Source organism: Phaethon lepturus, unplaced genomic scaffold (assembly GCF_000687285.1).
Source record: "Phaethon lepturus isolate BGI_N335 unplaced genomic scaffold, ASM68728v1 scaffold10033, whole genome shotgun sequence".
In the NCBI taxonomy this organism is placed as follows: Eukaryota; Metazoa; Chordata; class Aves; order Phaethontiformes; family Phaethontidae; genus Phaethon; species Phaethon lepturus.
Genome location: NW_010526963.1, coordinates 99,296 through 113,725, shown reverse-complemented (window position 1 = coordinate 113,725; position 14,430 = coordinate 99,296). Strand labels below are relative to the sequence as shown.

General features: G+C 42.1%; 1 protein-coding gene across 1 annotated transcript in view; it reads left to right on the top strand.

Annotated features, from left to right (window-relative positions):
• TGFB3 (transforming growth factor, beta 3) overlaps positions 1-2,386 on the top strand; it is a gene marked incomplete at its 5' end in the record, with an annotated part of 7,731 nt that extends 5,345 nt beyond the window's left edge. Inside the window, one exon of the mRNA XM_010283233.1 lies at positions 1,669-2,386. Coding sequence (XP_010281535.1) covers positions 1,669-1,827 — 159 coding nt within the window. The remainder of the gene's footprint in view (positions 1-1,668) is intronic.
• Positions 2,387-14,430: the final 12,044 nt, after the last annotated feature.

Here is a 14,430-nt window from a genome sequence, read left to right as displayed (position 1 = left end):
TTCAGCAGGGAAAATGTGCTGCTTTGGAGTCAGTACTGAGTCCATGCTTCCAGCCAAACATTGAGGAGGAGGATGATGCTGCCTCTTGGATAAGCTGTGAAGCAGCAGGACTGATGGTTTTAGGGTACTTACTTGGTAATGGCCAGAATGGCAAGAAAAGCCAGAGGAAAATTTGTGCTTCTGCCCAAAGAAGAAAAAAGGCGGCAATCCAAACAATGCAACAGCTTACTAGCAACTTATCTTAAGGTTTCACTAAAAAAGTTAGTGGAAAAATCAGATTCATCTAAAGAATAGATAACTGGGTAAAGATGATATTGCAGAAAAGATGCTAACATTTTCTTCACAGCTTGAGAGTCTGCACAGCAGCAAGGCTCACTGAAGCTCAAGGACTAATATCAGTGGGAACAACCTATCTGTGGGAATGAAGGAATGAAAAGGTGCTGAGCATTAAGCACAAGACAAGGCAAGGGAATGAAAAACTTTGAAAGGGTAACAGGCATGTAGCTTTACCATCTGGTTGTCCTGAGAAGCTCTCTAGTAGATAACTGGACTGAATCAGTGTGAGAGAAGGGATATTTTAGCATGGTTCCTAATGTTCTATTCTTGAGCAAGAAAGGAAACGATCAAGCACTACGGTCAGCTGAGTGATCCAAGAAACCTTTAGAACAATATGAAAACATGGTGAAAAGAAGATCTCTTATCAGTCTGTTTAACGTACTGTCTTTGTTGAATAGAGCGTGGTACAGCCAGGGGTACTTTGCTCAGTATCCCAGAGAGCTTCTATCAGAATGACTGTGATTACATGGATCTGGATGATAGAACGGGATGTTTCCTTAGCACCTCTCATCCCCCCAGACTGTAAAGTAGTTAAAAGACAATGTGCCAGACCCTGTCGTTTATACCAGACAAGCACTAGTGAGACCACAGTAGTGCAGGTGAGATCATGTTTTGGCCCCACAACTCAAGAAGTTGCTTACCATTGAGAAGTGGCCACCTCTGGCAAAAAACATGGCAACTGTTCTGTAGTGGTTACATGGCTGAAGTGTACAGTCATCTGTGGGCTGGGGCCAGCTGGGAGGAAGAATCCAGTGGGGTCCCACAGGACACTCTCCTGGCTCTAGCATTATAGTGTAATGACTTGGGAGGATGGAGTGGAGGGAGAAAGCATCAGACAGTTCAAAGCTGGGAGGGAATTGCGGATACTTGAGAGGATTGGCATCCATCCAGTGCTATCTAGAGATGTTGGTTGAAATAAGCAGCACTGATGTTCGTTCTTCTGGTTTCTTTAATGGAACTCAAGACAACATGACCCCAGGCTGGTTACACCCAGTCTTGTTAAAAGCAACAATTGTGACACTATGCACCATACCAAATTAGAGATGAAAGGAGACAACTACTTGCACTCCTTCAACCCTTAGGCATCAGTCACAGAGCAAGGCTACTAAAAAATAAATTTTAAAAAAGTCTTTAAAAGTCAGGGCAGGTGAGACTCTTTAGAAACAGGCCATGATCAGGAAGTGCCAGGGAGTATTACTCATCTCAAGGAAATACCCTCTGATGAGCATAGTCCAAACACCTAGAGACCTGTCGGCTTTGCAGTCCATTCCTGTCCTCAGCCAACTTAAAAGTACTCCTGACTTTGTCACCACATGTACTTTATTTCTGCAGGTGCTGGGCTTATACAATACGCTGAACCCTGAGGCATCCGCTTCGCCCTGCTGTGTCCCCCAGGACCTGGAGCCACTCACTATCTTGTACTATGTTGGGAGGACCCCAAAAGTGGAGCAGCTCTCCAACATGGTGGTGAAATCCTGCAAGTGCAGCTGAAAGGCACCCTGGCCCGCCCAAAGCCAAGAGAGAAACTGTCAGCACCCACTCTCCTGCTCCCAGGCTAACACAAAAGGAACTGGGGGTCAGAGACTACGCATGCTGAGGGCCGAGTGCCAGACCCTGTGGCTTGGTGTCTGGCAGCCCTTGGCGATCTCTTCTGGAACATTTCTTGGTGGTGTTGTCAGTGTCATGTTCCTTCTGGGAGTTAGTTTGGCAACACGAAGGCCAGACTCTCCAAAATGGCTGGACAGTTGGTGCGGAAGAGAAGGACAGGGTGGAGGAACTGCTGTGTATTTGAGTGCTGGGTGGTTAAGCTGGGAAAGAGAGGGAATGAGAAAGAGCAGGTGAAAGGGGGAATGGAAATGGGGCAACATTTTCTATTCTAGCTTTAGCTATCTTAGGACCTCAGCCCTCCCCACCGGCCTGGAGAATTAAAGGTTTCCCCTGTAGGAGGAAACCCTGAAATTTTCTTGAGAGAAAGAAAATGCACCAAGAAGAAAAGCTGCTGAGAAAAGAAATGCTGAGATACACTTAACACTTTTGTTCCTCAGAGCTGTGATCCAGGAGTCCTGCAACTGAAACTCTGCGTCTGCCAAACCTGTAAGTTCAGCTGGCAGATCCTGGCTATTGGTTTCTAAATGCAAACTGCAAGGCTCCCAGCCAGCCTGCTGAGGGTGGGCAAATACAAGGAAAGAGGGTGCTGAGTCCATTTTCAGACAGACTGATGTCTCCATTCAGCTCTTTTCCCTTCCTGGAGTTTGAGAGATGGTTTCTGGGTCAGGGCAGGAGCAATATCTGTGGGTACCTGAATATTGGGCCCATTCATTTGTGAGCTGATACACCCTGAGGACCTCTTGTCTGTTGTGGTTTGTGAGGTGCTTTGGGGTGTTCTGCACCTGATCTGCACGATGAACTGAACATGGCCCAGACCTCACCTGCCAAGACTTAAAAAAATAGTAATCTCAAAAACATTGTAAAAAATAAATATTTGGGGGGCAGATGCTCTTTTTTTCACAAGCAAGTTGTTTGTTGGAGGGTTAGATGGTTTGCCGGTTTTAAACTGCTACTGCTGTGGCATACTCAGTCACTCTAAAATCCTTCCGTTTTCCACAATGTCTCTTCAAAGGAACAGGCAGAACTCTGGGTCAACCAGAGAGCCCCAGAATGAAAATTCCTTGGTACCCTCAAACTGTGCCTGGTGTATATGTGCCCTGTCCTATTCTAGCACTTCAGACATGTACATCACCTCCGGCATCTGCTTTTGATAGATTCATATAAAGCTCCCCTCAAATATAAGACACTTCCAACAATACTGTTTAAATAACCAGGGCAGTGCAGTTGCCACAGCTGACAAATGTCCTGTGTCCATTTCAATATATATGGACTGCCATTAGAAACTTGTACACACATGTAAATAACACACCCCTCCTCCCAATTTACCGTGAACATTGCAGATGCTCATAAAAAGCTCACAGTTTTAAAAGGGGGGGCTTTTTCAGCCAGAGATACTCCCAAAGGTAAAAATCTCCAGTGCTTGCATCCCACAGGAGACTTGGACGCTGCCTCTCTGACTCTCCAAACCACAACTACTTAAAGTCATGTTCTAGAGACCACAGAGGTTCTTCCCTGTCCCCTCCCAATTCCTGGACCCCAGCAACTGAGGGTAAAATGACACCTATCTGGTTAATAGCTTGTGGCCAGGGCTCTCCATGGTCAGCTCGGAATTCAGCTCTTCCATCAAGCCCTTCACAATAGCAGCTGCTTCCATATACCTCACACGAGGCTGCCGTAACATGTAATCTCAAACATCTTAATAAACTGTAAACAACCCTTCCTGCACCATCACCAGCTGGCTAGAGGTTAGCAAGGGTGGGTCAGTCGCGGGAGCCTGCCAACCTGTGTGACATTTTGGTAGGGGCACACATGCTCTGATGGAGGCACTCCCCAACGCTTAGCTTCATCCCTTTCATCTCTCTGTGGCTCCTTGACCTGTCATCGCTGTGATGATGAAAGGTGCAGCTCTGAACAGTCCTGCAGCACTACTGTGTTACTGTATGCCCTGTACAGCTCTCCATACCCATGCTTCCCCCCTGCCTGCCCAAGGAGGGAGCAAATAAAGGCGTTACGACTACGCTACCATGCTGACAGGCTAGAAATTTAGCAGCTGCCATGAGGGGCAGGGGGGAAAATCCAGATGCCAACTGGCATAGGAATTCTCTCTAATCTTTTAACAGCAGGCCCTGGGGAGGTTTTGGTTTACAAGCTGCAGTCTGTTCTTTGGTCATTGTTCCTCCTGAGCCCTGGGCTGGCTCTGCTGCCCATCCAATTGAAGGGCTCCCTCGCTAGTAAAGGGGAGGAAAAAAAAAACCAAACCAACAAAAAAACAACCCAAGGAGGGGGAGCTGCAAAGAGCTGAACTAGAACGCTTGCACAGCTCATAGTCCTACGTGGCACTTGGAGCATGTCAGAACCACCCACAGATTAACTCTGGCAAGCCCCTTGAGGTGGGTCTGTCTTACTAGCCCTTGTTCACTGCTGCTGCTCAATGGCAGGGAGGGGTGGCAGAAAGATCAAGCCATTTCTCTCCCTGGAAAGGAGGCAAAATGGCAATGAAAAATTAGGGGAGAAGAGTCTTGGGGTGTCCAATCAGTAAGGACACAGGTAACCTCATGGGTACAACAATCCTTGAAGTCAAACAGACACATTTCAGTTACTGCTTCTCTGTCCAGCCTTCTGTTTCCCTAGCAACATTTGAAAATGAGAGTTGTGAGACAGGTTCTGAATACATTTTCTTACAATTAAAATAGGTTTTCTAGGGGTGTTTTAGCTATATTTCATCAACAAACTATACTATCTACATGGAGTTAATAACAGATTGAACTCACTCCTGGGTGCAGGCTTACCAAAACGTTTCAAAACACGTGAGAAGGCAGAGGGCAGTTCTCTACATGCTCTGTTACTAGCTGGCAAATTGAGAAAGACAATGGGAAAGAAGAAGTGGGATCTTCACTGCCAACACTGAATACAGCTCCCAACAGTTCCCTTTTGTTGTTCACAGGAACAAACAAAAGCTGATTAAAACAATCCCAGCACACTTTCTGTCTCTCTAACAAAGATCAATGGTTAGAAAGAGTGAAAAAACCCTATTCTGCACTGCCATAAGGCAGATCCTACACAAATGAGCAAATGACCATCTGTGTAGTCCCTGCTTCTCTGTGGCATACTTATTATAGCAAGCAAGATACCTAGATGTGAACTTGAACACCTTGTTTTTCAGGCTGTAGTGCACTGGAGAGCTCTGCAAGGACCACTGCTTCAGTAAGTATAGGAATAGTACACTAATATTTCAGCAAAGAATAGTCTTTGCAAACTAAATGAATCTTTGTTCCCTGGTCTTTGGGTTGGACAATCTCTAGCTATCTCACTGCACTTACAAAAAGCAGTAGCACATCCACGTTACCACTGTGTGAACTGGGATATGCTGCTTTGTGTTTCACCTTTCCATAACCAATAGACATCAATACACACAGTAAACAATATGGACCACGTCCAAAAGTAATAAAAGCTACAAAAGACAAACATACCTGTCCACTGCTCTGGCAAGATCATAGCTCTGTTCTGCTCTGTCCTATGATGTAGCACGTCTCTGTTGTAGCTACCAAATTTCCATTCTCTCAGTTCACAGATCTTTATCTTTCTATGCTGCTCTGAAGTTTTCCTTACCTATGGCTAGTGTCCTCACCAGAGCAGAAATACAGGAGGTCTCCAGGCTCAGACCAGTTTGTAAATGAAAGCGCTACAGCCATCCCATGACATTAGAGGATCCATTGCAATGTCTTCTGTCCGGGGTCCAAGGCAGGGCAGGTTCAGTACTACAGGGTGAGCAAGATGCAGCTCTAAGGGTCAGCTCCATTGTGCAGAAAAGGTTTCTTACCCACTAGAAGTGTTTCTAGTGGCATGCAAAACATCAACTCTATAGTACTGGGTTGTCTTCTCTTAATAGGCGATTGAAAGGCAATTAAATCAATCAAGAAAATACAGTTTTCAATACATGTGGAGCCAACAGTGTCACATCTACACACTTGCAAAACTATACTGATTCGTGGTAGTAAAAAATAATAGATGGTTGTATGGGCTGCCTATACCTACATTAATTGTGGTTTAGAGTAATGGCACCAATTTGGATACAGTGCAAGGAGGAAAAAATGCCTTCTAATTCTTTAAAAATAACATCTATTAATTTTTTTTTACATTCAAAATCACCAGAATATATTGGTCAAAAGCTGTATAAAATTAATAACTAACATACACACTATGATGTTTAGTAAATGAACACCTGGACTTTCAGGCCTCTGCTTTACAAATACTTTCTTTTGTATACAGGGAAGTCATTTAAGCCCTGGTTCATTTTTGATGCAGCTCCAGAAGAGACAGATGGAAGAAACTAAGCTCAGTGTCTTTTGTCCTCTCTTGAAGAGAGGCTTCAGATGCCCTGTACAAATGCAAGATCCTTTATCACGCAACAAGTCAACATAAAAGAGATGAGACAGTTTTATTCATTGGGAAACAGATTGCCTTAGAAATTAATTCAGATACATTAACAAGAAATACAGCAAACGAAAATTGCTGATTAATGGTTACCATTCTCTTACTTCTCTAAATGACAGTAATGCGTGCGAGATGCCACTTATGCCCATAATTTCAGAAAGAATATGGTACAGTACTTCAGACGTCACAGTGCGTTTCCACGAAAGACTAATTTCATAGATTAGAGACCTCAGTTACTCAGCTGCTTTTAGAACATCCTTATCTAGGGCTCGGTTGCATAGGGAAGATGGCAGAGATGGTCTGAAGGCATTCAACCAAACAGCTGGGCCTTTTCCAGTACTGGGCTATGACTTAATGGAAAATACACTTAGGGATAAAGACCTTTATACCAAGTACAGAATAGAGGTTTCTTTACAGCTGTGGTTTGTGGCAAAAAAACCCCACACATTATCGGCTTTCCACATCCTGCAGACTTAGTGAACAGCTTTCAGGCAGAAACTCTATCCCCTGTGGTATACACTGGCACTGTTGAATTATACCAAGGAATACTAATCTTTCAAGCGGTATCTTTTGAAGACAAAGATTTCTCCTCCTTTCAGGGGTGTAGTGGTCTTTGTGCAGGGTGGTATCCTTTGTCTCTCATTCCACTTAGTTGGCTAGGCAAGATGATACCTCATTGCTGTCCACAGAGACCAATGCAAGAAATAATTATATGTAGGGGTTATGCATGTTGTAGAAGGCAAAGGTGACTTCCCTTTCTGGTCTGCCAACACTCAGACATTTCTCACTAGCTGTTTACAGATTCTCATTCATCACATACAGAAATCATCATGAGGCATTATAACAATGTGTCATGGCCAGTACATGTACCTCACTTGATGAAAGAAGCCAGCTGGGTCATATCAAATCAGAGATTTCCTGACATTCTTCAGGAAGGATTTCTTTCTTCTCCTGAAGTTATTATCCTCTTCAGGAAGCAGACAAAGCAAAGATTTGCTGGGCAGCCAGGGGCAAATCTTACAGGATTTGTGCAATGCACATAGTATAATGACTGGGGAATGTCTTGGTAACCATGTTCTGTTCCTCCTATGAAACAAAAATTTATGGTCTTTTGAAATGCTGAAACCCTCTTGCAGGTAGACTAGATGCTTGGGAGATCTCCACTGTTTTCAAGGATTTGTAAGAAACTCCACTTGCAGGGGAAAGCAGTAGCAGACAGTCTGACATGCAACAAGAGTCTCTGGAAGACATCCAACTTGCAACAAGCTGCCTTGCATGACACAATTTGACATCTGCCCCTTCAAAAGACACTTGCTATAGAAATCTCTAACTATAATTTAGGATCTGAAGATCTCATCTGGATACCAGCATGTTAAGTGCTCTGTTGTGCTAATCTGAAGGACTAGAAACAAACGAACAGAACAAACAACAAAGAGAAACAAATAAAGGAGATGGCAATAAAATCTCAGGGAAGTATGGTGTGGCAGCAGTTACAATGTGCTGATTACACATTTTAAATTGTCTTTCATGTTTATAAATTCCACCTGCCCTCAGCCAAACCAAAACTCAAAAGACTTAAGAAACTTGCAGAGCCACAATTTGGCAGGAAGAGCCACCAATCTTTATTCTTACATATTTTTCATGAGAAATTTTCAGTAGACATATGGAAACATGAGTTTTGTATGTCTGTGGATAAGAAAAAAAAATCCTAGCTGATATCATAGACAAAATGTATTCCACATTGAATTTCTAGAATTAGAAATGGTAGAGAAAACACACTTTCAGGAGGGAGAACAACCTCAATTTGAATGGGGAAAGCATCATGCAATGGGAAGCCTAAGTACCATAACTAGTGGCACTAACGGGATGCCTACAACTTCAGTTGCCCTCCCAGTAGATTCACTGCTGTCCATCTGCACACCTTGAAGAATGGCACAGACATCCTATATGTATTAAATATATCTGACACAGCATGACCTTTTCAGAAGGTCATATAAATAAGGCAAAACCACTTGAAAAACATGAGGTAAATCCTATACAGGAATTACTGGAAACAGTGGGGAAAAATCCCTTGTCATTTTTCTTCCCCATTCTCAGAAAAAACAAATGTTATAGTACAACGAGGGAGTGACGACAGTCAAACATTTGGACTTGGCAGTAGAGGAACTTTTCAAGGATCCCTTCCTGACTTTTGACATGGTAGTACTCAAGGCATAGGGATTAGATCAATAATCCCAAAACATATTTTTGAGGAGATTTTATGACTTTTGAACATAACTACACTGCATACAGTAATTTGTCTCCTCTTAGTCTGAGGGAAGGAGACTACACTTCAGTGGTGAAATGAGATTTTCTAAAATAATCCTGCAGGGACACCAAATTAATGTCCTGGGGTTATCTTCTGTTGCACATTCCAGAACACCAGTAGGCAAAAGGCCAAACACAATGCTGAAATTGCTTTTAGAGATAACAGCACCTCTTCCACCTGCCCCAAACAAATGATAAAAACTCTGGTAATAAAAGATACATTTTTAATAGCCCCCAAATTCTTAACAATTGCATCAAATTTGGTTTTTTAAGGCAAATTCAATTTTCTTGTCTGACAGGTCAGATAAAGAAGCCACTCCTTTTCAAAGAATATAGGATTTCTCAAGCTCATTGTGTGCACTGTAGGCTTGGACTTGTAGAGAAAAGGCCTTGTTAAGTATACTCTTTTCCCTAGGGAACCACTATGATTCACTGAATACCACTGGCAAAGACTTCACACCAGGGTCTCCACAGCGATCAGTGATTCTTTCCTTTAAATTGGAAACAGCAGTGAAAACTTTTTCAATGAGGGCCAGTAAAATCCTTTTTTGGTAAGGTAACAGATAGAGCAGACTCCTCAGGGCAGACTTGGTGCCTTGTTTGTCACCTTTAGTTAAGTGGAGTTTGTCCTCTCTGTTAAAACTGCATGGAGAGGCTGTTTCAAAAACTCAGAATCCAACAATTTTGGAGAAGATTGTGCATTTCTTAACTACTCGTCTCTAAGATAGCCGGGAAACTTAATCTCATTCTTTGGAAGAAGGACAGTAGGGTTCTAAAGTGGGAAGAAAGCAGTTACCAGGTACTGTAGTTCTTTAAGATGTGCTGTGGTTGTGCACGTTCACCCTGAAGGTGCTCTGCGCTCAAGCTCTTTGAAAGACAAAGATGGCAAGAAATGAGATGTGTATGAATAAGATAACTTAAGAGCTTCAGCTAGTGGTAAGTAAGTATTTTCTTTTCCATATTTAAGTGATTAACCATTTATAAACATCATATTATGGCTGACGTGTATACAGCAACCTACTTTCCTCCAAAATCACAACCGTCTAGAGGTGGATCTTGGTGTCCTTTATGCTGTTGTAAAAGCTTCATCATTCTGAAAGCCTCTGCAATATATAGTGCCTACCCAGGTGAAGGTGTAGACAAGCTGCATATGACAACTTGGCAGATGTCAGCAATGGAGACTTTTCTTAGAGAACCCACCACCACGGAGTGAATTCTGGTGGAACATGCTGCTATCATGGAAGGCAGCTTTGCCTTAGCTGTACTGCAACTGTCAAAATAAAATGTCCATATAAAGTCAACTACAAGACCATCTAGCCCACCTCTTGTCTCTAACCGTGGTCAACAGTACATGCCCAATAGACAAGCTAAAAATTGGAAAAGCCCATTGTGATACTTCCCCAGAATAGTCACTTGAAAAGTCTTAGAAACTTCCTCCCTTTTTTTTAGTTTTAATATTTAATATGCCCTAATAGATAACTTTTTTCATTGATTTGTCTACTTGTCTTTTCAAATCATATACACTTTTTTGTATGTACCACTTCTTATGACAAGGAGTTCCAGAGGTCAGTAACATAGCATTTAAAAAAAAAAATTGCACACACACCCCCTTTTTTGTTTTTTCCTTTGAATCTGATATCTGTTAATTTCATTTGATGCTCCTACTTCTAGTGGGCAAGACTGTGAACAACTACTCCCTTTTCATCTTCTCCCTTACACTCCTCCTTGCCCATCTCTTCCAATTAACCATTTTCTGCATGAAGAGAACTATGAATGTTAAGTTTTGTGCTCTTGGTATAACCAGTCTCAAGGACTGTTTGACTGACTTGATTCTGTAAAGATAAAATAAGGTCTTCCTGACATTTGGCATAAACATATGATATCTTACCTCTAGAAACATGAGGTTCTAGAAAGAAGAAAAGGAGGTCAAGTCCCAGGTTTAAGTAAAGCTCAGAAGCTTCTTTTGTAAGAAACTCATGACAGATCCACAGGAATAATGTGTCCAGAAAGGAAATAGTATGAAGAGGATCAATCAGCCAGTTACTTACTACAACCGAAAAAATCCAACTATTTGAACACCAGCAAATAACCCATCCAGATTCAAACAGCAAGCCCAGGATTATCATGAGCAGGAAATGTAAGACTGACTGAGGAAAAAAGTCCTTGTCAGTTTGATCAAGTAAACCTTAAAGAAAATAAGTTGGGAGCCAGACTACTTCTGTTTCCAGCAAATAATCCAAAATGAGTGGAACTGTTGTATTAGTACAAGGTGCAGGCCTGAAAGAATGCAAGCTGAGAATCCAGTCTGTTCTGTAAGCTCATCTGTAAGTCAGTGATCTCTTTCACAGGTAAAGAGGAGGACTGGTCCAGCACTGCCAACCATTCAGCTCCATGCACACAGAGACTATCCATATTCCAGTATAAGGAAGAGGCACAGCATTGAGATTCCTATTAGTAAACAAAGGTCTTGACACCAAAACCTCCTGCCACAGGAGGAACCAGTATCAGAAGGATGTATGTTGACCTTCCAGGTATCATAATGAGGAGCATTTCCAACAAACCATGATTGTCCAAAAGCACATCTAGTCTTGAGAATGGAAATTTCAGTATGTGTCACTGGCATCCAGACTAAGTGGCCTATCTAGTGTCACAGTGTGATCTCCCACTGATGGCACTCACGACTTGTGAGGATGCTTTAAAGGCCAAGATGAACCACATAAAATTGAACTTAATACTTCAGGTACCAAGTACAAGTCAGCTGCTTCTGGAGAGGAGAGAATCTAATATTCCTCCCTTAGTTTTTATGTTGTGGTATGCTCATCACCTAAACACAGCACAAGATGCTTGTACGAACTCTGCATTACCTCAGCCTCCAGGACTCTGATGTGCACCTTACTCCTTTCAAGCCAAACAAGCCTGATCCTCTGTCATTGGAACAGGCTCTTTAACTTAGAAGTGATGCAAACATCACAGAGTAGGACAGAAGAGGACCACCCCTTGCTTACATTATCCAGTTTCACTACTGAAGTAGATGCTGAATGATTGTTGGGGCTTTCTATTGGTAATTTTCTTTTCTTACAGTAAGCAAAAGCACTTTCAACAAAACTCATTGATGAATACAGGGAAGTAAATGTCATAAAAGCAGAGACAAACTAATCCCCACTTGAGGAGCATGTATATAATTGTACTCCTCTAATGTACAACTATCATAAATCCAAAACGGTTTGCTGTTCTCCATTCCTCCCTTGTACTAGAAAACACTTCCTGTAAAATGCCTTTTCTCCAAGATGTGTGGGTAACAGTTCTATGCCTCCCCACCAAATCTCGTAACTGAAGCACTCTGAGAGGTTTTTGAAAAGAGACAGTCATGGAGGTAACAGAGCTGCAATGAGACAAAATATGTATGTTATCCTTCAGTACACAGTATCCACCATGCACAAAGACATACATGGACTCCAGGCTGAGGAGTACAGGGAGATGGAAAATGTAAGAGGCTGGAATCACAGGATTTGTTCCTGATTCTCTATTGCACATGCTCCCAAGGTAACAGCATTTGTGCTCAGAGCTGGAATCAGCAGATGCCCAAGGCAAAGGAATTTTTTTCCAAAAGGCAATTTCCTCTGATGCTCTGGCTGCCCTAACATATCCTGAGGCTGAACAGGAGTTCAAGGTCTGGCTGTTTGGCTTGAGGTAAAGGACCTGTCTTGATATCCCTGTTTTGTTTTTTTATTTATTGGAAGCAGAAGAAAACTTTTCCAGGGACAAAGGATATAGACTTCACTGCTTCTGAAGCTGACAAAATGCATCCCTTCAAAACGAGGGTCTTAGACTGCAATGTGCATTTCTCTGAATATTTCAAAAATTTTAGAGACAAGATGTCTGATATCCTGCTACTAAGTCATCACAGTTACAGATGCAGTGTTGGCTACATCTAACATGGAATGCAAAGAAGTTCAGAAAACGTGCTGGCTATAACGGAGTACAAATGATTATCGCAAAATGAGTGGGTGGGAAACTGGCAAAGCTGACAAAACAATTAACCTATGTTCATAGTAAGCCAGCACTAATTGGTAACTTGCCAGATATAAGAACGCTGTTTCTGCCAATGATCCTTTGAAGACAATCATCTTTCCTGGGCTAACTGTGCATTTAAATCTCTATTCTCCAAATCTCTCTATAGTTTTCAGTGGTGGCTGTGACAACCTGAACGAAGAAACTACAGAACAAAAATAGAGATGAGAGTTCCACAAGGATGTATATCCTATAACTATGCAATCCCGCACATAAAACCCAGTGGAATAAGGATAACTCAGATCTCCTGGGAGAAGGAAAGGAATGGAATCCATTATTTACTGAAGCTAAATCTTATAGGGAAATAGCCCCTCTGACAGTTCTGGAACAGAGCTGGAGGCTATAGCCAATACTGCATGTAGCAGAGTAGGCTATGAGCAGACAGACCTAAGGTCTTGAAACCCACAGCTGCTGAGGATGTGCAGGAGTTTGACATAACTTCTGCAACTAAATTTTCACTAATCATGAGCCAACAACTTGATGCACAAGTAGAAGCATCTATCTCAGAGATCCGCGGGTGGAATTCAATGATTACAGACAGAAGGGGCATGATCTGAAAGTAACTTCACAAGATTTTACAAATCTCTTGGTCACTGGTGATACATGATAGCGGCACAGGCAGCAGACAAATGCTGTGGAGATTCTTGAAGAACACAGCTGAAAAATGTAGAGAAAGTAAGCAGGATCATGACTGTCTAGGAGATGAAAGATAAGCCAATGAAGTAAGAAAGGGAACAGCTACATCAGAGAATTGCATTTTGGACAAATGAAGTATTCTGTCTGTCGTATGCATGAGCGGAACAGAAATAGAAAAATACGTGTTCTGTCCTATGAATTCATGCCTGGAGCAAGTGATAGTGAAACTTATGGGGTATGAACATAATTATTTCATCTTCTTACAATTTATCCGGTCTTGAATGACAGAAAATATGCACAATCCAAGAGCGAACATGAACACAATCATTTCAAGAGAAAACAGTTTTCCCCTCTGACACTGTTTCTTCTGTCAGACATTTGGGTTGATCATTATCTACTTGCCAACACATGAGAATGATCTCTTAACACTGATTATACAGGCTAGAAATGACAGGGGAGCTGTGGAATAAGAAAACAGATCAAACAGGCTGTTAGAATCCAATCTCTGAGGGCTCTCATACAAACAACAGGAGATTTTGTACCCTTTGAGAATTACGATGAAAGTTACAAAGAGCGATTACACTTGCTCTTTGACAAGGCAGAAGTTGCAAAATGCTGAGTTTTCCTTTAACCTGGCACCAGCAAAGAGCCAGAGCTGAAGCTGCTTCCTGTTCATTTTAAGGATGGGTGGATCTTCTCTCCAATACATTTTCCAGCTGCTGGTGTTGTTTTCTAACACAAGCAAATTAATTTTCATAGCATTAGGCAAATTTTAACTGGAGTGCTTCAGCAAGCCACTATTGCAACTGATAGGAGCCACCTGGGCCTTAGGGTTCAAGCTTGGGTCTGAAAACATCAGCCAATTTAAAAAGTTTATAAAGCCTAAACAAACAGAAATCAAAATATCAAAATAAGCCACACAGAACATAAGCATCCAACAGTGAAACATAAAGACAGATTTAAAATCCTGTCCAACATAATGACAGCAAATATTTTAGGGGTGTGAATCAATAATTAAAATTATAACCAAAACAAACA